This window comes from Antechinus flavipes, chromosome 4 (assembly GCF_016432865.1).
Source record: "Antechinus flavipes isolate AdamAnt ecotype Samford, QLD, Australia chromosome 4, AdamAnt_v2, whole genome shotgun sequence".
Taxonomy (NCBI): domain Eukaryota; kingdom Metazoa; phylum Chordata; class Mammalia; order Dasyuromorphia; family Dasyuridae; genus Antechinus; species Antechinus flavipes.
Window position 1 is genome coordinate 402,886,669 of NC_067401.1, and position 27,680 is coordinate 402,914,348.

The 27,680-nt window shown below is 32.7% G+C and overlaps 1 protein-coding gene across 2 annotated transcripts in view; it reads left to right on the forward strand.

Moving 5' to 3' along the window:
• The window catches only part of BRINP3 (BMP/retinoic acid inducible neural specific 3), a 502,228-nt gene that overhangs the window by 348,365 nt on the left and 126,183 nt on the right, over positions 1 to 27,680 (forward strand). For both annotated transcript variants that reach the window (XM_051998758.1, XM_051998759.1), the window contains exon 6: positions 2,268 to 2,504. In XM_051998758.1, coding sequence (XP_051854718.1) covers positions 2,268 to 2,504 — 237 coding nt within the window. The remainder of the gene's footprint in view (positions 1 to 2,267; positions 2,505 to 27,680) is intronic.

The following is a 27,680-nucleotide window of genomic DNA, read 5'->3' on the forward strand; positions in this document are numbered from 1 at the left end:
TCTGTATTACAGTTTCAAATATCGACACAAAATGAGAATAGTCAAATTGCAGTTTTCCCTTGTGCTTTCTGATAACAGCTATAAGAAATCTTAACATTTATTGAGTTTTTCCCAACAATGGAAACTTTATAGCCTTTTTTGTCATTCTTTGACAGTCTACTTAAAAGAAATCCACTTTATTAAACTTTTCATCTGAGGAATTCACAGGGAAAATAACCAAGATTGTTCCTATACATGACAAGGAAATGAACTGTAACATGGCTAAATAAGGCTATATGTTTCCCAGTGGTCAGTTTTAATGATCAATAAAGTTGGCCTATAGGAATATCAGTTATATAGTCATATTTCTAGCAAATAGAAATTAGAAATGAATGTGTTGCTTGCAATGCTAATTTTATTTTCTTTCATATATATTATACACATATACATAAAGATGCTTTTAAAAATAGATGATAATGTTGAATTTGAGATCAAGCATAAGTTTAAATTTTAAGTCAAATACAACTTTATAATATATACTTTCCTTGGTCCCAAATAAGATCATCTTAACATTCCTTAGAAATAGCCTCTTTTTGAACTTCCTTACCATTCCTATTAGTCAACTAAGTTTATAATCTTTAATTTTCAACTCCTGATCTTCTATTTATCTTACATAACCCATCAAATTGCCAAAATCTGTTCTTTATTCTATAATGTTACTTGCAAATGTCTCTTTATTTTCACTCACATAGCCAATAACCTTGTTCAAACCCTCATCACCTCCTGCCTGAACTACTATAAATAGCATGGTTGGTCTCCCTGCCTCAACTCTCTTTTCACTCCAATCCATTGTCCACACAGCAGCCAAAGTGATTTTCCTAACTTGTAGATCTAACCATATTATTCCTGGATTCAAAATCCTGTTAAACCTTTACTATCATGATCAAATATAAAATCCTTTATCATCTAAAACTCTTTATAACTCAGATCCTTCATATCTTTACAGTTTTCTTATATCCTATTGCCCTCTTTATCATTGGTGTTCCAGTTATACTAATCTAGCCCAAAACATGTTAACTTTCATGCCTTTGTAATAACTGTTACCATACTTAGAATTTTATCCTTTCCAATCCTAATTCTCAGAATTAATGACTTCCTTCAAGATTCCATTCAAATATACTACTTCCAGGGAACCTTTCTTTCCCTAATATCTTCTACTCCCACAAAGTTACCTTCGATCTATTATATATTTATCTTGTATGTCCTAATATGTAGTTGTATATATGTGCAAAACTATAATCTATGTATAATCGTCCCCATTAGAATTTTATGATTATTAGATTAAGTTCCTTGAGCACAGGGATTATTTTTAATCTTTATTTTATCACCACTGCTTCGCACAGTACCTAACTCATAGTAATAAATGCCTTTTGATTGATTGAGAGTTGACATGTTCTATCTTCAGGTCAGTTTGATAAAATCCCTAAATTGATTTGTGTGATGAAACAATAATTTTACAGTTATTCTACTACTCTTAAACATGGTAAATGTTATTAAATTATAATCATACTATAAAAAAAGCCTTTGGTTACTCCCAGCTATTTCTAGAATAAAATACATAATCATAGTTGGAGATTGAAAACCTTCTAAAATCTATATCTGCCAACCTTTCTAGACTTATCTCTCATTAAAACCTTTCTAAGTCTCTAAATTGTAACTAGACTAGATTTACAAACTGTTATTCCCTATAGCTAAGATTCCATTTTTCACCTTTGCCTTTGCACAGGCTATTCCCTATGCTTGAAATATACTAAGTTCTCAGACTCACTTCTTATCCCTAGTTTCCTTCAAATACCAACTCCTACATAAAGTCTTTCCTGTTCTCCCCATTTCTTAGTGATTTCTTCCTTCTCAACTTTTCAAGAAATTATTACTTATGTGGTCACAAACTGTATGCTCTTAGTAGAATATAAGTTTCTTGAAGGCAGCAAACTTTTGTTTGTTTCCAGTGCCTATTACATAACCAGTTCTTAATAAATGTTTTAATTGAATTTAATGGAATAATTTCTGAGTTTTTTAAAAATTCTTTTGTATTCTTCCTTCTTTCCTTTTTCTTTTATTCTGTCCTTTTCCCTTCTTTCCTTCCCCCTTTTCCCTTTCTTTTTGCCCACCTTCCTTTCTTCTTTCTCTCCGTCCTGCCCTCTCTCCTTCCCCCCTTTCCCTCTTTTCTCTTCTCTTTTCTCTCTCTCTTTCTTCCTTTTTTTTTTTTTTTTTTTTTTTAAATAAAGGGCTTCAAGTCATCCTTCCAGACTATCTACAGGAGCGTTTTGTGCAGGCAGCTCTGAGCTATATTGCCTGCAATTCAGAGGGAGAGTTTATTTGTAAAGACAATGATTGCTGGTGTCAATGTGGCTTCAAATTCCCAGAATGCAACTGTCCTTATATGGATATTCAAGCCATGGAAGAAAATCTTCTTCGAATAAGTGAAACCTGGAATGCTTACAACAATGATTTTGAGGAATCAGGTAGGACTTCTTTTTGTTTTAATAAAGCTATAGCCTGTTAGGATGTCTCTGAATGAGAAATATTTTCTTTACTTATAAGCAAGTAAAAATTATATTAGTGTATACATAGAAATGATCATCACAGCTTGAATCTTAGAATCTTTCTAGTCCAGTTCTTCTTCTTCAAAATGGCATTCCTTTTTAAAAAAATTAAGAAGGCATTATCCTGATGTATTTGTCTATCATTTATAACTTTAATCCTAGTACATGAAGGGCAATGCAAACCATTCCCATTTTCTGTCAAGTCTTTCTTTCTTTTCTTTTTTTTTTTTCTAATTCTGAAAGTGATTCTTGGGTATTTCCCCAAGGCCATTGAGTGGTTCTTTAATTTTCATGGTGAAATTTTCATTTTGATTGGTGAGGACTGACAAGATTTTAGGATTTAGAGCTGAAAGTGACCTTAGAGAACTTCTTCCATAAAACCTCACTAATAAATGTAGAAATTGAGGCCCAGAGATGGGACAACACTTGTACAAGGTAACACAGGAAGCATGCAACACCTTCAAGATTTGAACTCAGCTTCTATGACTCCAAATAAGTGCTTCTTGTACAATAACATCTATCTGTTATTAATTAAGGGAAAAATATTAAATCAGACAAATTCCAACTAAAAGTACTTTATGTTTTGCTATAATGTATTTGATTATATTGAATGCATTATAGAGAGATTGTTTTGAGGTAAAAGTTAAATAGGATGGTTTGATTTTCTAGCACAGCTGGATTCTCTGATTCAGGATTTACATTTTTCATTTGGAACCCATTTTCCAGGACCAAATTGTTGCATTTATACCAACCAGGTTTGATCTACGATGGAAGATTTCTGGCTTTGCCTTCACTATTGGTTTTCCCGCATAATATCAGAAGTTGATTTCTTTTATCACTCACTTATGTTGTCCCTTAGGGTCTCTAGAATTCAGTGTCTGTCTAGTTATCTAGAAAAGAGGTTAAAAAAAATCTGAGTTACTAAGCAAGTAGTTAAGCTATAATATAGGGATAGAACTTTATTTACAATCAATCAGTCAATAAATAAGAAAAACACAAAAGAGTCATATACAAATCCAATAAACAATTACTTTTATGAATCCCACAATCTCATCTTTTCCCTCTATTTGATAAAGGCAAATATAAAATAAGATTTGAAAATTTATGACTACTGTGATAATTGGCTGTAAAGCTAATGCACTGAAAACCCATGGAAACAGGGAAGTGTGCAGCACTGATTGTGTGCAGCACTGATTGGATTGGGCATGTTATATTTCAAATCTGCATTGTACTATGTAATTATGCCTAGTAATTATTTGCTGGTAAAATAGGTCAAGTTGGGGCCAGCTAGGTAGTACAGTGGATAGAGCATCAGCCCTGAAATCAGGAGGACCTGAGTTCAAATGTAACTTCAGACACTTAACACTTCCTAGCTGTGTGACCTTGGGCAAGTCACTTAACCCCAATTATCTCAGCCAAAAAAAAAATAGGTCAGGTTTAGGACAAAGCTCACATCAGCGGCTTTGTAATGCCATCTGCCATCACCAATTGTAGAATAGTTTGGGGAGGGAGGATATTACCACAGTGTTCCCTAAACTTTTCAGGGTTACAAAGGCATCTGCACTTGTATATTCCAGTAGACTTATTTGCTTGAGATTAATAAATAACAAAGACAAAAAGGATAAAGACTGCCAAAGGCAAAAGTTTGCATAAATGCTAGATGTTCTCAAAGCAAAATAGAGGTTGGGTGGATGCTAATTCAACCATATCTTCCCTCATTGGACTATGTGGAACCTGTTAAAATAATTAATGACACACTTTAGAAGTAGGCAGAAAGAGAGAGGAGGAAAAAACTAATTCCTTTAAACATCCACTACATTATCAGCAATTCCTCCTTAGCAGCCAATTAGGCAGGGAGCATTTCCTCATATCACTATGCCAGCCCATCAGGGATTAGTTATATGTGGTCAGAAGCTGACTTCCAAGCTTTACAAAGGTAAATATAGAACTAGGAAGAATAATTCTGAGTATATCTTGGCAAATGCCCTTTTCTCCCTGGACTAAATGACCCAGTGGAAAGACCACCTGGCCAGGAGTCAGGAAAACCTGAGTTCAAATCCAACCTGCAGCACTTATTAGCTGCACAATCCTGGGCAAGTCTTTTAATCCAATTTTCCTTCTTTTACTCATCTGTAAAATGAGAAGGAAATGGCAAACTACTGTATTAACTTTGCTAAGAAAATAGCAAATGGGATTACAAAGAGTTGGGCACAACTGAAACAATTGAACAACACCAGAACCCTGGGAAAAGTCTATTTATATCTCTTCTCTCATCTTTGCCTTTCAGTTATTTTCTCTCTATTCCTTATTGTATGTGATTTTTTTTTTTTTGTTCTCCATTTTATGTTTACTTGCCTTTGTAAGTACAACTTCAAGGATGTAGTTAAGACATATATTATCCTTGATTCAATCGAATGACCTTAAAATGTCGTGATTCAGTTACTCATGTCCAGAGAAAGAATATTTGTTAACATTCCACTAATGCTAATCAAAGTTTCACATTGGAATGTTTGTACTTTGTAAGAAGCAATATTCACTGCCAAAAGCAAAGTTATATAACTATTACCTTTGCTAACTTTTATTAGGCTCTTCTCCAGGCATATTCTCTAAACAATATTGTTATGCTCCTGCTTCCATGTTACTGCCAGCCCTATCTTTTTTTTTTTCTTTTCTTTATTTTTGTTTTTTATTATAACTTTTTATTACATGGGTAATTTTTTTTACAACATTATCCCTTGTACTCACTTCTGTTCCGACTTTTCCCTTCCCTCCCTCAGGCAGGCAGTCTTATACATGTTAAATATGTTATAGTATATCCTAGATACAATATATGTGTGCAGAATTGTACAATTCTCTTGTTGCACAAGTCCGGACATTACAGAAAATTTCGTGAGGCACTGAGAATATAAATGAATCAGTCTCTCTGTATCTGTTTGTCATCCATTTATTCCCTTCCCTTCTCTCTCTCTTTCTCCTACTACCTGAGAGTTAGGGAAAAGAGAAGAAAATATATCAAAATATCCAGAACATCCAGACTTAGTGAAAGGTGGACTTTTTTGAGCATCCATAAAATTTTTTTAAAGCACCAAATTAAATTTAAAAGTTTAAAAGGGAATATCATTGTATGCATACTTTATGTATGCATATATATGTGTATATGTATAATAAAAGAACAAATTGTATGTCACAGAATCTTACAGTTGAAAGAAAGATTTATTAGGCAGTATGTGATAGACTGTATGCAAAGCACAAAGAAAGACAATGAATAGCTCAGGGATTTTACTAAATAAGGGCTGACATGATCCAATTAATACTTTGGAAAGATTAATTTTGTTAATTGAATTGATGATAGACAATAGTAGAGAAAAATTTGAGGTGGCAAAACCATTCAGGAGACTATTGTATTAGTTCAGGTATGAGAGAATAATCTTTTGTAGGAAACAACATGCAAAAACTATGTACAGACAAGATAAACATAGAATAAATTGAATATATTAAATATATCCAAGATATTTAGTTCAAGATATTGAAGGAAGAAAAGAAAAGAAGATGAGTTGGGAAAATATTCCAGGCATGGGAAAGAGCTAGTGAAAATTTACCAAGTCTAGAGATAGAAAGTCATGGGAAAGTAGCAGCAAAGAGGGCAGTTTTATTGGATCTCAGTGCATGCAAATGGAGTAAGGTGTCAAAAGACCAGAAAGATAGAAGAGTGACAGTTTGTGAAGAGCTTTGAATACCAAAAAGAGGATTTTATATTTCATCCTAGAAGTGATAAGGAGCCAAAGCAGTTTTTTTTTTTTTTAAATAGAGCCTGATATAATCAGATCTGTGCTTTAGGAAGATTAATTTGACAGTTGAGTCAAGGATGAATGTTAGTGGGAAAAGATTTGAGGCAGCAAGACTAGCTTTAAGGCTATTACATTGTTCCAGGTATGAAAGGATAAAAAAGTCTGTACCATAGAAATGGCAGTATCAGAAGAGAGGAAGAGAATGTATCTGAAACATGTTGCAAAAAGGAAAATCAAGAGTTGACAACAATTTATAAATGGGGAGCTGAAAGAAAGTGAGCAGTTGAGGATGATACTAGTTTATGAGCTTGAATATCTGGTAACACATCTGGTTCAGGATTAAGTCCTTAGCTTTTTGGGTTCAGAAAATTGATTTAATATGTTCTCATTCATTTTGTTATCTTTATTTGTTACCAAAATCTTCTTTCCCTTCAGCTTCACTCTGTGACATGTTGATTTCAGGTATATAGTTTATCTGGCATTAATTACTGAGAAGCTTTCTGATGACAGGTATTCTACTGTCCTAAATGATATATAGACAACAATCATTAATGAGTTAGAACAACTACTTAAAAATTATTTATTAATTTGAGAATGGTGGTTACTAATTTTGTCCTTAAATTTTAATTAGACTTTTTGGGCCTCTATCTACTAATTCCATTAACCATGTAATTTTAAAAAATCAAACACAGTTGTTTAAAATTAGACCAGACCAAACAAACAGACAGAAAAGACTGATTCATTTAAATTCTCAGTGCCACCAGAAATTTTCTAAGAATTTGTAATTTATAATTTCTATTGCTCACCAACAGTATGCTCTACCAGTGAAAGAATATTGATATATTTATTAAATGTAAAACTATTCATTTTAATTAATTAATAATTTAAATAAAATTATTAATACCTTCCTGATTATTATCCTACAAACTTAACAGTCCAAACAGAACATGTGAAGTAATATTATTCTCAAAATCAGTGCTACAGGATTATTTTACAGGTAAAAGATCAAATGATCTAATAAGATCCCTCTAAGATTTCCATTAATTAGTTCTTGTAGATCAAGTTCTCCCTAAACCACATAATTATTTTATAAGAAATTTGGGGATATACTAGTACATGTTATACTAAAATCTGGAGCACTTATTTGATTTATATTTACTTTTACTCTAGTTATTAATTTTCATTCACTCATTTTCTCATTCAGTAAGTCTGAATTTAGTGCCAAACACTGTGTCATAAATGTGTACTTTATGCTAGTGATGAATATCTGAGGAATATTTCCCCAATTTAGTGTTAATATAATATTTTCAAGTAAAATAATCATTGTAGGAGTGTTATTTCAGTCATGGAACATTCTTTATGCATTATCTTCTATTTCATCACAATAGAATTTACAAAGAATCTCTGATAGCTTTGAGGACAAAGCTTATCTTTTATATTCCAGAAGAATAAATAGGATAAAAAAAAACTATTGCTAGAGTTACTTGGGGCAATGACAAGAGCAGGAAAGGACTCATGATACCTTGGGGCTGCTGTAGTTGCTGGTGAAACTCTAAATGGGTTATATGGAAGGAAATTGACCTGTTTTTTCATTTCTCTTGCTGATGGCAATGTACTAGTAGCATTTGGAAATTTTACTTCTTGAATCCCCCTGTAGGCATCCCAGGGTACAAATGATGCACTAGTTTGAGTGTGGGTTTTTTTTTTTTTTTTGCATGCCCAGAGCTCACTCCATTTATACTCAGAACAGTCCACGTCACAGGGTTTTCTAATTCTTAATAACTGAGTTTTGTAGAGTTTTTGAACATCTTCATATTTTACAATGGAATATGAATATTTGTGTAGATTTAATAAGCACACCAAAGAATTAATTATTTCTTTAACAATTTCTTTATTTGAAAAAGTGTGAAGGATTTATAATAACTTGCAAATGTAAGAAAGTAGAAACAGATTATGTGAAGATATAAGTGAAATATTGAAATCAGCATTTTTCCAGGATAAAATCAAAGTTCTTTTGTGTCCATAGTATGTATTATTGACTCATCATATTAGTCAAACATCCCCCTTTTAAGCACAAAGACAATAAATAATTTGAAATTTCAAATTTATATCATATTAAATCATAGGCTGATTTATTCATTAATCCTCACTTCAACTAATTCTTTATCAGTATCTTTTTGTGGTGTTGAGGTAACTTTTGAATTATTTTTCTCCTAACACTTATTCTTCTAAAGAAATTCCCAATTTCTATCATAGACATCACTTTCAGTCACTTAATAAACACTTATTAAATTCCTACTATGTAACAGACATTAAGTTCTAGGACTAGAAAAAGAGACAAAGGACAAAGACAATCTCTGCTTTTAAGAAGCTTACAATTGAATGAGTGAGACAACATGCCATGAATTCATTACTAGTTATGTTACAACAATAAGCCATCTTTCTAATCTCCATATTTTATAACTTTGACTTTGTCCAACTCCTCACTCTCTCTTACTCTCCATCTAATGAGTTACCAAAACTTTCCCTTTCTTAATCAACCATAATTATCACATCTTTATTCTTCTCAAAGCTTCCATGGCCACCCTGTTGGTCTCTTGTCTGGATTGTTACAATGATCTCCTAAATGTTCACATTGCCTCAAGTATTTCCTCTTTCAGTGCATAGTCCACAGAGTGGCCAAAGTAGCTAAAGAGCTGATCTGGCCTTATCGTTCCCTACTCCAAACCTCCTTTTTGTATAAATCCTCTTTAAAAGGCACCAGAGACTAAACAGATTAGATTTAATACTTTTTTTTCAAGTTTTAGTTTCCTGAGAAATAAAGTACTTTGTATAAAGTCACTCTTTTCCTAGTTAGACTTTTTTTTTAAATAAACTTTAAATAACTGACTACCTAGATAGTTGGGGAGAAGAGTTTTAAAAGAATGAAAATGTTGGAGGAAAAAAAATTAAGTATAACTGGATTGATATTGGAAAAGAGAATTTATGAAAAAGGTATGCCTGAAAAAAAGCAAACATTATTCAAAAGAGATTGATGGAAAGATAGAGTTACAGAATATATGGAGAAATTGAACACGAGAACTTCCTGGGTTTACATGGTTTACTAAATCAAATGAAAAGCAGAAACATTGATTAAAATTAGCTATCCATACCAATATTTATGCATGTTTATATCAAAACACATTCTCTGGACTATCTGAAGACAAATTCAATAACAACAATCCCTGTAAGGTTCAGTTTATGTTGAAATAACAAATACAGTCATATTAACCTTATTTAAATAAGATGGTCAGAAAAAACATATTTCTATGCATTTTTTGGTAAGCCACATACAAGTCTTATGTAAAGCAATTGGAGATTCAGCTTAGCTCCCTAGATCATAAGTTAGTGTGAAATAATTGTGATGATGTTCTTGTATTTAGCAAAAATCTTCAAAGTTCTTATGAATATTTTTAGGGTTTTTTATACTTTTTAGCAATTAGTCTACTATAAAAACTCTATACCTTAAAAATCATACTTAGTATTTAATAAATTAAAACGTTCTTGTTGTTTGTGGCACTCCATATTATTTTATTAATCCATATAATATTTAATTTAAATAAAAGATTACATTATTTGGTCACTTATGAATGAAAGTTGAAGGAACCTTCTTATGGAAATTGCTTGAATGCAGCTACTAGAAAACTTTTTTCTTTCCAATATGTTAGCTGAAAATAATTGTACTTTTTAATATAATGATCACAAAATATCATGAATGCTACTGTTGCATGTTTTAAGAATTAGATTTTGTTGATTTGATTTGTACTATTCTTTCCACTTCCACAGCAGCTATTTTTCTTCCTTATATTGCTTATCTTCAATATGCTAGAGCTGTTTTTTTTCCCCTTTCTAAATATGAATTCATGACAAAGCCTGAACTCCTCATTAATGTGAACTTTAGTATTTATATAATGTTGAAAGGAATTCTTCAAGGATTAAAGATAGTTCTTCCTCCCTTGTTTGAATTATAATAAATAAATAACATTTTCATTTTTAATATATGGTAACAATGATAAATCATCTCAGAGTTACTAGAAACTCATATATCCCTGACATGGAAAAAAAAAAGTTCTTTTATATGCATTGAAAAAACAAAGAAGAGGAACATTTATGTTGTTTGGTGAATTCTGTAGATAAATGTAAAAATCATATCCAAGCAGAAAAGTAAAGCACAATTTTAATCTGTGAATCTGAAATACAGATAAAATGGAAAGGCTCCTCTAAGTACTAGTCCTCAGTCTATGACCTTAAAATAGTCATGTACATTCCCTAGCTTTCAGTTCCTAAAATGTAAGGTTGGATTATATGATCTGCAAACCAGTCCCACTGTAAATTGTAAGATTTTAAATGACCTTGAAAATATAAGTACAAGTACCACTTTTCTATAATACAGAATTTCATGGCTACCTCTAGGTACTTATATGCATATATGTTATTTGTATAACAAAGTTCTCACATAGGTAGATATCTTATAAATCTTATATATATATTATATCTTATAAAATGTTGAATTTAAGATTTTTGGAAGGAAAAGGAGATGACTCTCTTCTACCACATACACACATAGAAATTCACATATATAAGTTGATATCAAAACGGAAATCAGAGAACATATACATATAGAATATATAGCAGATAATCAGAATGAAGGAGCTCTTCCACTGGGAGTGAGATAGAAGGAAGAAAGGAAGAAGAGGAAAAGGAGGGAGGGGAGGGAAGGAAGGAAAGACAGAAAGAGAGAGAGAGAGAGAGTCAAAAGCAGAGACAAACAGATAGACACATAGACACACACAGAGAGACACACAGATACACAGATACAGATACAGTCCCAGACATAGGCATAGGGACACACAGAGAGACAGAGGCAGAAAAAGAGAGAGAGAGATAGAGATACAGAGATAAAGGGAAAAAGAGAAAGAGACAGAAAGAGACTGAGACAAATAGGGAGACACAGACACAGAAAGAAACAGAGCCAAGACAAAGAGAGAGACAGAAAGAGACAAACATAGAAAGAGATAGAGATAAAAAGAAAAATAGAGACAGAGAAAGAGAGAACTAAATTTCACTGAAGGGGAAAATTTTCTGAAGTTTCTACTGTGATAAATTGGGAATAGGCAGATGATAGATACTACTAGTTTCTCTCATGTCAGTTTCTTTTTAAAATCTTATTCTCTTCAACAACTTGAATTCAACTTCAGCAACTTGAAGTATTGCCCCAACATCTAATTTTCAATTCCTTATTTGTGAAAATCTAGTCATCAGTTTGTGTAGATACTTTTATGTAAATGTGTTTTTTATCCTTTGATACTGAATGGTGTACTGACAAATCTCTGATACCCAATTTGGTCTATTTTTGTTCCAGTTTTCCATTTTGTTAGAATCCCTTATGAGACAGTCTTTAAGTGAAGGCAGTCTAAAGAAAGAGAATTAGAATCTAGAGAATGTTGCTTCTAAGATAGAAATGATAGAAAATTGTGGTGTTAGAGCACTGGGCTTGAAATTAGAAGATGTGGTTTGGGTCTTAGATCAACCATTATATGACTTTGAAAATATCACTTGATCTACCTGAACCTCAATTTCCTTGTTTTAAAAATAGTCAGTTATATTTATACTACCTATCTCACAGGGTTGTGAGTACAAAAATATATAAATTTTGATGTGTGAGATGGCTCTCCAATCTCATCAAAATAGAGACTCCCTCCAACTCCAACTTCTGGTAGAGGAGATCATAAGCTACCAATATCTTGTTTTCTTTGGATTTCAAGTTCATGTCTTCCAGTAAATACTCCATAAGCATTGACCCAATGAGTTGAAGCATTTCTCTAGATCTTTCAACATTCCATAGATACTAAAGGAGGACATTGAGCTTGCTCTCTCCCTTCCCCCCTCCCTTTCTGTCTTTTTTTCTCTCTCTCTTTACATTTTTTTAAGTCCTTAATTTCTTTGATCAATCATGTTCTCATTGGTAATGTGTTACAGGCTATTCATATCCATCAAGTGTTTCGTTTGCCTATTAGCTCACCAGTAACTTTAATTTTTTTGAGGGCTGAAATTTTATGATGTGTAGTCATACTATATAACCAACAAAAGTTGATATATTTTAAAGTTAGACCTTTGTTTTAGGGAAAAAATGAAATAAACTGAAATAATGTGAAATTGAGTTCATTGAAAAAAATTGAAATAAAAGCATTGCACAATTCTCCAAAGGCAATCCTGCCTACTTTCCTCAAGCATGGTTTAGACAGTGTCCAATGACAATTTATGAACTGATAAAATAACATTATTGGTTATCCACAAAACTGTTATGGCTATAATGTACTCTATAAATATGAACTAATGTGAATATAGTCACCATAGATATGGCAACTTCCTATAGTTCTGTTTCCATCAGTTACTGGCTTAATCATTTAAAATGAAATAGCTGGTCATCTATAGAATCAATTCAAATTTATTTAGTTCATCAAATTGGCATTAGTTACCTCCTATATACAGTGTAATTTGGTTGCTGTCTGGAATAGAAACAAAGAGAACAAGAATTTTCACATGTACATGTAATCTAAACTTTTACCAAATGTGTGAATTTTTTCCATAAGATTTCTAGTGTCATGTAGCCTCAGTTTGTAGATTCCACTATCAGGGAATTCCATTCCATTTTTAATGTTCTATTTGTTGGAAAGTTCTTGGTCAAATTAACAAACAAAGATTTTTATATCAATTAGTTTTCATTATATTGAATAACTGTATATTGAGCATTATATTGAGTAATTAGACCGATATGAATGAACTAGCTATAATTTTCAAATTTTATGAGAATGAACTGGCAGGGGAAAAGTACTAAATGTGCATTCAGACTGCATGAAGAGTAAGCATCCATAATAGAAGAACTCTGATAAAATCTTACTTAAATGTTTAATCAAATGTAGAAGATCTACTGCCATGTCCTACCAAGCTGAAAACTTTTCAAGTATGTGATTGTTGAAAGCCAAACTTTTTTTTTCAGCTCAGCTATATTTATAGAGGTACACAACTAGGTCAGACAAAAGATGTTACATATTTTTGGCCATAGAAACTGCAAAAGAGCATCTACTAAAGGTGTTATATAGAGGTAGATGAAATATTACCAATTAAATTACAACTCTGAGGAATTTTAAGTAGTCAGAAATATTTAGAGGCAAAAATTTTGCTATGCTTTTCCCTGATCAAATCATGTCTAGAATATTGTAGTTGTTCTTGGCACCAGATTTTAGGAAGAAGAACAACAAATTTCATCACATAATTAAAAAAACAAATAGAGTGTCAAAGGACCTGGAGACCATGCCCCATGAGAACTGGCTAAAAAAAATAAATATGAGGGGACATGGAGTAAGGGACAGACAATCACTGTTCTCAAATATTTGAAGGGTTACATTTGTCTTGCTTTTGCCTTTTAGTAGATATGTGACCTTGAAAAAATAATTTCTTTATTTTGATCCTCATATCTGTGAAATGAGAAAATTGGATTTTAAAAGTTTTCAGGTATGTTACTCAAATGATATAATATTTTAAAGTGTCTAAGACAACATTTAGCAAATATTGGAGCTTAATAAATGCTTACTTCTTTCCCCTTCTCTTCTTCCTATGCTAATATTCAATGATCGAAAGGATGTTACAGAAACACATTTGAAAAGATATTTTTATAACTCTGGAGATTCCAATAAGTATGATGGGCTTTTTCAGACAGAGGGGAGTTCCATGTTGTCAAGCAGATGATGGATGATTATTGCTGTAGATATTATAAAGTGGCTTCCTGCTTTAGCTGTAGCTTATACTAGATGAGTATCTAAGGTCCTGCCTACCTCTAAAAGTTTATTTTTCTTTCTGTGTATCACATTGTGTAGAAGACATCAGATTTGACATAGAGCAGGAGAAATCCTGTTACTGCATGAAACATAGCTTTTTCCTAATCCTCCTATATAATTTCTTGTATGAATAACAAATTTCATACTTATTTAATGTCATTTAAAAGTTGACAAGCAGAATGCATTCTTAGTATATTGCTGCTGAAGCAAGTGCTGCGGAATGAATAATCTTACCTATACTGCCATCCATATATGCACATATACTAATTAATGGGAATGACATTTTGAATTTCATATTATATTTGAAGACTTTAGCAACATTAAAAAATTTTTTATTAATCGATATGTGAGGAATCTAATTAATACAAGACTTTTGGGAAGAATACAAATTGCTTAAACACAAGAAAATGATGATGAAAGTTATATTTCTAGAACTAAAATGGACTTGATTTTTGAACATTATTGTTTTAACTACTTTTATAAAGCAATATTTCATATTGCTTTTCAAAATGTTGGGGCAATTAACATTCTATAAAACATTTTATGAAATAAGAGTATACTCCATCTATTCTATATCCAAAATCCTACAAATTGTATAATGAGAAACACCATCTAATATCTTGTACATGCTAATAATTAATTATTTGTGGATTATATAATAAAAGATTCATAAATATTGTTTAATTATAAGATTTGACTATACAGAATATTAGGATTTCATAGAATCATAAAAGGATTTATGAGGAATCTTAGAAATATTTTTCTTTTATGCAGACCTCTCCTTTTACAGATAAATCCAAGAAAAGTTAATTGACTTGCCTAAGATCATTGAGTAGTACATCAAAGAGCTCAAATATGTGTTCAGGCCTTCTGAGTCACAGTACAATGACTCAGTACTTATATGATTTCATTTATCATCAGAATGCTTTACTGTCCCACTCCCCCCCCAAAAGAAAATAACAAAAAGAAGTTCTTCTATAACTTTGTCTAGTTAAAGACATACCTTGACTTTGTTAAATAGTTTGGCACAGGAATTCACATTTAGCTCCTACAACAATTACAACTCCTTACATTTACTATGAATTTTGGTAAAGCTGAGAAATCATTTAGATAATCATTCTTCTATGTTTCCAGTACTATGGACAGAGACTCTCTACCATTATATGAGGATTTTATTGTACTATTTCTATAAATTAGTATGTATGCATGGGATATGTCCTATCAAGAAACTTATAAAGTGAATAAAAGATGATGCAGTCACTAGAACTTTAGACCTGGAGTCAGGCAGAGAGAAGTTAAATTCTGACCTTGTATCCTTAGAAGCTAGAAGACCTTAAGCAAATCATGTAATCTCTGTCTGCCTCAGTTTCCTCATTTATGAAAAAAATAATAATAGTACCTATCCATCTTCTTATTTTCCTCTAATAATTGTAAAGTTCTTTGCAAACCTTATCATGTTACACAAATACTAGCTATTATTATAAACATTTTTATATTTTCAGACAAAATAAAATATGAATACACACACACATACAGACTAATATTTCCTTTAAAAATTCAAGGTGACTTCTGGTTAAGATGGCGGAGAGGAGGCTCACAGCTGCATAAGCTCCGCGCTTTCTCTCACTATCCACTTCATTACAAGCCTCTGAATCAATGCTTGACTGAAAAAAACCACATATAGTTACCAAGAGAAGCCATCCTTGAGATTCGCCAAGAAAGGTCTGTCTTTACTGGAGGGCTGGGACGGTTTTAGATTGGGCGCAGGCAGTGGGCAGCGGCAGTGAGAGCACGGGAGCAGACTGGAGAGGGGGTGGGGAGTGATCACAGCCGTCTCTGCGGGGAGAGCTTCGCTACAGGTTTGGATACTTTGCTCCGGCAGCAAGCCAGCAGCCCAGCAGAGAAGCTAAAAACACCGGGGCTGAAGAATACAACCCCAAACAGCTGGAGTCTCTCGGGCCCTGGCCGCCCGCCCCCCCCCCCCCCCCCCCCCCCAGTGATTCAGCATGCTCTGGGATCTCAGAGCGCACGCGCAACACAGTCCTGCTAGTGCCTCACTGCTACCCCCCGTAGTCTGTAGAGGAAGCTCGGTAACACACCCAGCCCCTCCCCCAAAGAAAGACTCCAGTTTTTTCTGTTTTTCTTTGCTATTTTGTCTTTGATTATTAGACAGAATGAGCAAGAAGCTGAAGAGAACTTTAACCCTTGACAGCTTCTATACAGATAGAGAGCAGACTCTAAATCCTGAGGAGACTAAAAACAGACAGTCTCCAGGTGAATCCCCAAAGGAGGAGATCATCTGTTCCTCAGCACAGATGAACCTCATAGAAGTAATTAAAAAAGCTCTCACAAGGGAGCTAGAAGAAAAATGGGAAAAGAAGAGGGAGGCTTGGCAAAAGAGCCTGGAGAAGTCAGTTAAAGAGAGAGTGGATAAAGAAGTAAAATCCTTGAAAAATAGGATTGGCGAACTGGAAACAGAAAATAGCTCTCTAAAAAACAAAATTGGCGAAATGGAAAAAAATTCCACAGAACAAAAGAATTCAATTGGACAATTAGAAAAAGATCTTAAAAAAGTGAGTGAAGAAAACACTTCACTGAAAATCAGAATTGAACAAGTGGAATTGAATGACTCGAGGAGACAAGAAGAATTAGTCAAGCAAATCCAAAAAAAATCAAACAATGGAAAAGAATGTGAAATACCTTCTGGGGAAGACAACAGACCTGGAAAACAGATCCAGGAGAGACAATCTGAGAATCATTGGACTTCCAAAAGAACATGATGAAAAAAAGAGCCTGGACACTATTTTCCAGGAAATTATCAAAGAGAACTGCCCAGAAGTCATAGGAACAGAGGAAAAAATAAACATTGAAAGGATTCATCGATCACCCACTGAAAGGGATCCTAAAATCAAAACACCAAGGAATATAGTGGCCAAATGCCAGAACCCTCAGATGAAGGAAAAAATATTGCAAGTGGCTAGAAAAACCCAATTCAAGTATCAAGGAGCCACAATAAGGATCACCCAGGATCTGGCAGCATCCACATTAAAAGATCGAAGGGCCTGGAATATGATATTCCGAAAGGCTAAGGAACTTGGTATGCAACCAAAAATAACTTACCCAGCGAGAATGCACATCTTTTTCCAGGGAAGAAGATGGTCATTCAACGAAGTAAGCGAATTTCATCTATTTCTGATCCAGTTTTCCATTTTGTTAGAATCCCTTATGAGACAGTCTTTAAGTGAAGGCAGTCTAAAGAAAGAGAATTAGAATCTAGAGAATGTTGCTTCTAAGATAGAAATGATAGAAAATTGTGGTGTTAGAGCACTGGGCTTGAAATTAGAAGATGTGGTTTGGGTCTTAGATCAACCATTATATGACTTTGAAAATATCACTTGATCTACCTGAACCTCAATTTCCTTGTTTTAAAAATAGTCAGTTATATTTATACTACCTATCTCACAGGGTTGTGAGTACAAAAATATATAAATTTTGATGTGTGAGATGGCTCTCCAATCTCATCAAAATAGAGACTCCCTCCAACTCCAACTTCTGGTAGAGGAGATCATAAGCTACCAATATCTTGTTTTCTTTGGATTTCAAGTTCATGTCTTCCAGTAAATACTCCATAAGCATTCACCCAATGAGTTGAAGCATTTCTCTAGATCTTTCAACATTCCATAGATACTAAGGGAGGACATTGAGCTTGCTCTCTCCCTTCCCCCCTCCCTTTCTGTCTTTTTTTTCTCTCTCTCTTTACATTTTTTTAAGTCCTTAATTTCTTTGATCAATCATGTTCTCATTGGTAATGTGTTACAGGCTATTCATATCCATCAAGTGTTTCGTTTGCCTATTAGCTCACCAGTAACTTTAATTTTTTTGAGGGCTGAAATTTTATGATGTGTAGTCATACTATATAACCAACAAAAGTTGATATATTTTAAAGTTAGACCTTTGTTTTAGGGAAAAAATGAAATAAACTGAAATAATGTGAAATTGAGTTCATTGAAAAAAATTGAAATAAAAGCATTGCACAATTCTCCAAAGGCAATCCTGCCTACTTTCCTCAAGCATGGTTTAGACAGTGTCCAATGACAATTTATGAACTGATAAAATAACATTATTGGTTATCCACAAAACTGTTATGGCTATAATGTACTCTATAAATATGAACTAATGTGAATATAGTCACCATAGATATGGCAACTTCCTATAGTTCTGTTTCCATCAGTTACTGGCTTAATCATTTAAAATGAAATAGCTGGTCATCTATAGAATCAATTCAAATTTATTTAGTTCATCAAATTGGCATTAGTTACCTCCTATATACAGTGTAATTTGGTTGCTGTCTGGAATAGAAACAAAGAGAACAAGAATTTTCACATGTACATGTAATCTAAACTTTTACCAAATGTGTGAATTTTTTCCATAAGATTTCTAGTGTCATGTAGCCTCAGTTTGTAGATTCCACTATCAGGGAATTCCATTCCATTTTTAATGTTCTATTTGTTGGAAAGTTCTTGGTCAAATTAACAAACAAAGATTTTTATATCAATTAGTTTTCATTATATTGAATAACTGTATATTGAGCATTATATTGAGTAATTAGACCGATATGAATGAACTAGCTATAATTTTCAAATTTTATGAGAATGAACTGGCAGGGGAAAAGTACTAAATGTGCATTCAGACTGCATGAAGAGTAAGCATCCATAATAGAAGAACTCTGATAAAATCTTACTTAAATGTTTAATCAAATGTAGAAGATCTACTGCCATGTCCTACCAAGCTGAAAACTTTTCAAGTATGTGATTGTTGAAAGCCAAACTTTTTTTTTCAGCTCAGCTATATTTATAGAGGTACACAACTAGGTCAGACAAAAGATGTTACATATTTTTGGCCATAGAAACTGCAAAAGAGCATCTACTAAAGGTGTTATATAGAGGTAGATGAAATATTACCAATTAAATTACAACTCTGAGGAATTTTAAGTAGTCAGAAATATTTAGAGGCAAAAATTTTGCTATGCTTTTCCCTGATCAAATCATGTCTAGAATATTGTAGTTGTTCTTGGCACCAGATTTTAGGAAGAAGAACAACAAATTTCATCACATAATTAAAAAAACAAATAGAGTGTCAAAGGACCTGGAGACCATGCCCCATGAGAACTGGCTAAAAAAAATAAAATATGATAGATCTCTGGAGAAAATGTAATGGAGACAGAAAGGAATACACTTTCTTTTCAGCAGTTCATTAAACCTATACAAAAATTGACCATATATTAGGACATAAAAACCTCAAACTCAAATGCAGTAAGGCAGAAATAGTAAATGCATCCTTTTCAGACCACGATGCAATGAAAATTACATTCAACAAAAAACCAGGGGGAAATAGACCAAAAAATAATTGGAAACTAAATAATCTCATGCTAAAGAATGATTGGGTGAAACAGCAAATCATAGACATAATTAATAACTTCACACAAGAAAATGATAATAATGAGACATCATACCAAAATGTATGGGATGCAGCCAAAGCGGTAATAAGGGGAAATTTCATATCTCTAGAGGCCTATTTGCATAAAATACAGAAAGAGAAGATCAATGAATTGGGTTTGCAACTAAAAATGCTAGAAAAGGAACAAATTAAAAATCCCCAGTCAAACACTAAACTTGAAATTCTAAAAATAAAAGGAGAGATCAATAAAATTGAAAGTAAAAAAACTATTGAAATGATTAATAAAACTAAGAGTTGGTTCTATGAAAAAACCAACAAAATAGACAAACCCTTAGTAAATCTGATTAAAAAAAGGAAAGAGGAAAATCAAATTGTTAGTCTTAAAAATGAAAAGGGAGAACTCACCAGTAACGAAGAGGAAATTAGAGCAATAATTAGGAGTTACTTTGCTCAACTTTATGCCAATAAATTCGACAACTTAAATGAAATAGAAAAATACCTCCAAAAATATAGCTTGCCCAAACTAACAGAGGAAGAAGTAAATATCCTAAACAGTCCCATCTCAGAAAAAGAAATAGAACAAACTATCAATCAACTCCCTAAGAAAAAATCCCCAGGACCAGATGGATTTACATCTGAATTCTACCAAACATTTAAAGAACAATTAACTGCAATGCTAAATAAACTATTTGAAAAAATAGGGATCGAAGGAGTCCTACCAAACTCCTTTTATGACACAGACATGGTACTGATACCTAAACCAGGTAGGCTGAAAACAGAGAAAGAAAATTATAGACCAATCTCCCTAATGAATATTGATGCTAAAATCTTAAATAAAATATTAGCAAAAAGATTACAGAAAATCATCCCCAGGATAATACACTATGACCAAGTAGGATTTATACCAGGAATGCAGGGCTGGTTCAATATTAGGAAAACTATTAGCATAATTGACTATATCAATAACCAAACAAACAAAAACCATATGATCATCTCAATAGATGCAGAAAAAGCATTTGATAAAATCCAACATCCATTCCTAATAAAAACACTTGAGAGCATAGGAATAAATTGACTTTTCCTTAAAATAGTCAGGAGCATATATTTAAAACCATCAGTAAGCATCATATGCAATGGAGAAAAACTGGAACCTTTCCCAGTAAGATCTGGAGTGAAGCAAGGTTGCCCTCTATCACCATTATTATTTAATATCGTATTAGAAACACTAGCCTCGGCAATAAGAGTCGAGAAAGATATTAAAGGAATTAGAGTAGGCAATGAAGAAACCAAACTATCACTCTTTGCAGATGATATGATGGTATACCTAGAGAACCCCAGAGATTCTACTAAAAAGCTATTAGAAATAATTCATAATTTTAGCAAAGTAGCTGGCTACAAAATAAATCCCCATAAATCCTCAGCATCGTTATACATCTCCAACAAAACTCAACAGCAAGAGATACAAAGAGAAATTCCATTCAGAATAACTGTTGATACCATAAAATATTTGGGAATATATCTACCAAAGGAAAGTCAGGAATTATATGAGCAAAATTATAAAAAAGTCTCCACACAAATAAAGTCAGACTTAAATAATTGGAAAAATATTAAGTGCTCTTGGATCGGCCGAGCGAACATAATAAAGATGACAATACTCCCTAAACTAATCTATTTATTTAGTGCTATACCAATCAGACTTCCAAGAAAATATTTTAATGATCTAGAAAAAATAACAACAAAATTCATATGGAACAATAAAAAGTCGAGAATCTCAAGGGAATTAATGAAAAAAAAAATCAAATGAAGGTGGCCTAGCTGTACCTGATCTAAAATTATATTATAAAGCAGCAGTCACCAAAACCATTTGGTATTGGCTAAGAAATAGATTAGTGGATCAGTGGAAAAGGTTAGGTTCACAAGACAGAATAGTCAACTATAGCAATTTAGTATTTGACAAACCCAAAGCCCCTAACTTCTGGGAAAAGAATTCATTATTTGATAAAAACTGCTGGGATAATTGGAAATTAGTATGGCAGAAATTAGGCATGGACCCACACCTAACACCATATACCAAGATAAGATCAAAATGGGTCCATGACCTAGGCATAAAGAACGAGATTATAAATAAATTAGAGGAACATAGAATAGTTTATCTCTCAGACTTGTGGAGGAGAAAGAAATTTGTGACCAAAGATGAACTAGAGACCATTACTGATCACAAAATAGAAAATTTTGATTACATCAAATTAAAAAGCCTTTGTACAAACAAAACTAATGCAAACAAGATTAGAAGGGAAGCAACAAACTGGGAAAACATCTTCACAGTTAAAGGTTCTGATAAAGGCCTCATTTCCAAAATATATAGAGAACTGACTCAAATTTATAAAAAATCAAGTCATTCTCCAATTGATAAATGGTCAAAGGATATGAACAGACAATTTTCAGAGGATGAGATTGAAACTATTACCACTCATATGAAAGAGTGTTCCAAATCATTATTGATCAGAGAAATGCAAATTAAGACAACTCTGAGATACCACTACACACCTGTCAGATTGGCTAAGATGACAGGAAAAAATAATGATGAATGTTGGAGGGGATGCGGGAAAACTGGGACACTAATGCATTGTTGGTGGAGTTGTGAACGAATCCAACCATTCTGGAGAGCAATCTGGAATTATGCCCAAAAAATTATCAAATTGTGCATACCCTTTGATCCAGCAGTGTTTCTATTGGGCTTATATCCCAAAGAAATACTAAAGAAGGGAAAGGGACCTGTATGTGCCAAAATGTTTGTAGCAGCCCTGTTTGTAGTGGCTAGAAACTGGAAAATGAATGGATGCCCATCAATTGGAGAATGGCTGGGTAAATTGTGGTATATGAATGTTATGGAATATTATTGTTCTGTAAGAAATGACCAGCAGGATGAATACAGAGAGGACTGGCGAGACTTACATGAACTGATGCTAAGTGAAATGAGCAGAACCAGGAGATCATTATACACTTCGAAAACGATATTGTATGAGGACATATTTTGATGGAAGTGGATTTCTTTGACAAAGAGACCTAACTAAGTTTCAACTGATAAATGATGGACATAAGCAGCTACACCCAAAGAAAGAACACTGGGAAACGAATGTGAACTATCTGCATTTTTGTTTTTCTTCCTGGGTTATTTATACCTTCTGAATCCAATTCTCCCTATGCAACAAGAGAACTGTTCGGTTCTGCAAACATATATTGTATCTAGGATATACTGCAACATATCCAACATATAAAGGACTGCTTGCCATCTAGGGGAGGGGGTGGAGGGAGGGAGGGGGAAAAAATAGGAAAAGAAACGAGTGCAAGGAATAATGTTGTCATTATAAAGTAACCATTAAATAAAAAAAAAAAATTCAAGGTATTTTCTATCTTCCAGCCACCTAGGAGAGAAGCATATCTGTTTAACAACTTTTAAAAACAATCCTCTGCCCAGCTATTGGAGAATGGTTGGGTAAATTGTGGTATATGAATGTTATGGAATATTATTGTTCTGTAAAAAATGACCTGCAGGATGAATACAGAGAGGCTTGGAGAGACTTACATGAACTGATGCTGAGTGAAATGAGCAGAACCAGGAGATCATTATACACTTCAACAACAATACTGTATGAGTATGTATTCTGATGGAAGTGGATTTCTTCAACAAAGAGAAGATTAATTCAGTTCCAGTTGATCAATGATGGACAGAAGCAGCTATACCCAAAGAAAGAACACTGGGAAATGAGTGTAAACTGTTTGCATTTTTGTTTTTCTTCCCAGGTTATCATTACCTTCTGAATCCAATTCTCCCTGGGCAACAAGAGAACTGTTCAGTTCTGCACAAAATTAATCTAGGATATAGTATAACATATTTAACATGTGTAAGACTACTTTCCATCTAGAGGAGGGGGTGGAGGGATAGAAGAGAAAAGTTGGAACAGAAGTGATTGCAAGGGATAATGTTGTAAAAAAAAAAAATACCCAAGCATATGTTCTGTCAATAAAAAGTTACAATTAAAAAAAATAATCCACAACTTCTCTGATAACTTTTAAAATTTCAAGCCAACTCTGATTATTACTTTATAGGATATAAAACTATGTCTCTCAGGGATGACAGTGTTGGGGAAGGTGAGCAAAGTAAGAATCTAGTTAGTTTAGAACGCAACCAGTAATAAATTGGTTTTTTTTAAAAGAATAAAGATTGTAGGGTTAATTATTTTATCCCAAGATTATCTTTTTTACTTTCCTCATGCTCACTGAAAAAAATGCAATAATGGTTTGACTTTTTTTTAAAAAAGTAGGAAATATAGAAAGAATCTTTAAAAAGTTAATTATTTTCTCTAATACTATAGTATAATAAAAATAAAAATTGAATTGAGTCAGAAGAACCTGAGTTTTAATCCTGATTCTGCTAATTTCTATCCATCTGACACTGGATAATTTCATCTTAACTTCCTAATTCTTAGTTTTATCATCTTCAAAGTAAGGGAGTTCGATTAGGAAATCTCCTGAGATCCTTTTGAGTTCTAAACTTATTTTATGTGCTTTTGAAGTCCTATATTCTTTGGACCACCATATTTATTGCTGTAGTATCATTATTATAGTAATAATTTTAGTATTATATATATATATATATATATATATATATATATATATAATTGACTGAGGTATAACTTTACAGATTTGATAGATATAGAGATAAAGAAACTGTCAGGTCATGAATGAATGTCATTCAGTATATTGAATGATTTTTAAAAATCTAGCAAGCTTGCAAAATAGTGTTCTACAATAATTACAGTTACTTTGCTCACATTTGCTATTGTAATAACTTAGGAACAGTTGAAAAATGATTTGTATGATCATTATCCCTCTGTGGGTACAATATTATAAACCTTTTGAGATCCTTCTAACAGTTTTAATCTTTTATGCATCTTGCTGTTCTAGTTCCTATGATATGGAGTCTAAATAATAGCTCAAGAAATTAGAGCATGCATGCAAATATTCTAAGTTCTTGATGAAAGCTTAGCAAATATCCTTGGAATACAGTACTAGTTACAGGATTCTCACTTTTTTTCCCCCTATGCTCTCTGAGCAGGAGCATAAATCTGATGATACTGAGTATAAGTCCCATGTGTCAACTTTCTGTTGGGCTTCTGAGTCATCCTTAAATATCTAATTTCATGAGTTTCATTAAGTTTTTTTTCCCCTAAAACTATATACCAAATGGGGCAAATAAAACTTAGAGGCCAAATTTAGAGGATACTAATTTCATGTGTATTTGGAGTCATGAAAGCAAGCCTATAGTTCCATACATGGGAGAATGACAAAATAGCACTGACATCAATATAGGCTCTGTACTATAACAGGAGAACAATATATATAGTCAGGAGACTGAGAATGAAATCTCTCTGCCAATATAAGTACGAACTTAGTACAGTTACTTAATCTCTCTAAGTTTGAGTTTCTCTATCTTTAAACTGAAAAGACTAGGCTACATGACTCTAAAGCTATGAGTATATGATAATACAATAAATAAGTAAAGGGATTTGACTACTGCTTTTTAGCATTCCAAGAGAGGAAGTAGCAGCTTCAAAATTCTGGTTATCTTTCTAATAGGACTAACAATAGTGGCACTGAATTAGATATTTTTACAAAACTCTGAGGTAGGACAGAAATGAAGTTATTTCAAACATTAAATTTCAAAGTAGTAAAGTGGGAGGAACAAAGCTCTTAAAAAGAGACACTCAAATTATTTTACTCTTGATTTTCATACACACATATTTGATTATTTTTGTTATATACATACAGATATTTCTATATATTCAAAAAAGTATGTATGTGAAGAACATTATATATATATATATATATATATATATATATATATATATATAGTGTATATCCCACATATTTACATATATAGGTATATTACACATATATCATACATTCTTTGCATCAGTAAATTTCAAGAAAATTAAAGAATTAATATTTATCTCTTTTGGTATCCTGGATATTATTGTCCAGATTGACTACTATTCATTCCTTTTAGCGTTTATTGAATATCTTATGGTGATGGACATATATATATATGTATATATATATATATGGCAATGTCAAGTTTAGACACAAACATAATTATGTATGTTTAAAAAGAATATGTTACATTTTCAAAATTCAGCGTGAATGAATGAAGCCTAAAACACTGGAAGTATCTTTGAAGGTTACAATTTCAAGTATTGTTATAAATATATTTTATCATATTCTCTGCAACCAAAGAAATGACTGAAGAGCTATTTTGAATTATTTGTTCTCAGCACCTTCTGTTCATTGCTTAGCATATCTTCTACATACAGATATATCTTATGACTTCTTAGGCTTTAGTTTTTGACCATTTTGAGACAAGCAACTATTTTCTTATCAAAAATCTAGACTGAAGTTGTTCATACTAAATTGGTACATTTCATTAGTACATTCATTGGTACATTTCTCAAAGGCCCAGGCTGAATTAATATATGTAAACAACATACTCCTTGAAAAGAGCTTTTTAAGTGGCTTCTTTCAAATGAATAATTTTAACAACTTTAATGAGCCAGAACTCTGGAGAAGTATATTTGAAACAAGGTGTCAACTCAAAGGAATTGATAAGACAATGGTTATCTAGTTTAGCATGGTGATTAATAGTTCTCTAGTTCAGTACATGTACTTAGTACTTAATATAGTTCAACAAGATTGACACCTACAATGATGCAATTATAATAAAGTATATAAGAACCACCAAGGACTCAGAGACAGACTCGGAGAAGACAGAGAGGACTAGAGGCTGGAGCTCAAGGTCTCCCTTGAGCAAAGACATTCATTCCATCTCCCATCACTGTGGTGGCTGGCCTTCTTCATTTCTCCACTGAAACCAAGTCCCATCTGAAGGCCCTCCAGAAAGCTAGCTGAGCCCCAAATGAAGAAGACAGACTGTCAAAGAGATAATAAAGAATTTGGACTTTATTCCTAGCTATTCTCATGGTCATTACTCTGCTGAAAGAAGGCTGGTCCCAGGACCTCCAGAAACCAACCAGAACCTTACAAACAACAATACTAATAGGGGAAAAAACACATGATTTTAACTAAAATAGATTAAATTTGTATTACTTTGGAGTATGGCAGAAGTTGGAAACTGGTGAGCATATAGTCCTACCTTGAAGCTGTCCTCATTGAAAGGATGTTTCCATCTTGAAATGTTCCAAGTGATTTTTATACTTTTTTGAAAAAAAGCAAGAATTCTAGTTTAGGCAATAATATTTTGTGAATAAATACTTAAATTAAATTGATCAAATGTCATCATGGAATGAGAATGCAGAATAATATAAATTATAGATAAGATTATTCCCATTCTCATAAGTAACTAGGCAGTACAGTGTATAGAGCGCTGGGTTTGGGGTCAGGAAAACTTGAGTACAAATCCAGGCCCAAACATTTATTGGCTGTGTAATCTGAGATAGTCTCTAATCTTCGTCTTTCTTATTTTCCTCTCTGTAAGGTGGGGATGATGATGATGATGATGATAATGATAATAATAATACCTTCTAGGGTTTTTGTTAGTATAAAATGAGCTAATATTTGCAATATTTTGAAACCTGAAAGTGGTATATAAATGGTAATTATTTGTTACTATTACTAGTAGTAGTGTTTACTGCTGTCACCTCCAAGAAAAATCAATGCTATCTAAACATTCCTAAAATAACTTTTAACAATTTACTATAATGGTGCCTTTGTTTTTATAGCTGAAATCAACTTGTTTGAGTTTTTCCATTTTTTAAAACAAGTATTGTATGTATTGCTAATCCTAGTCACAGTGAAAAAATCAATATTTATAAGCAATTCAATATCATATTTAATAAAGCATTGAGAAGTATTAAATAAAATTAAGTTTTGATGGACTAATTTCACTATTTGAAATT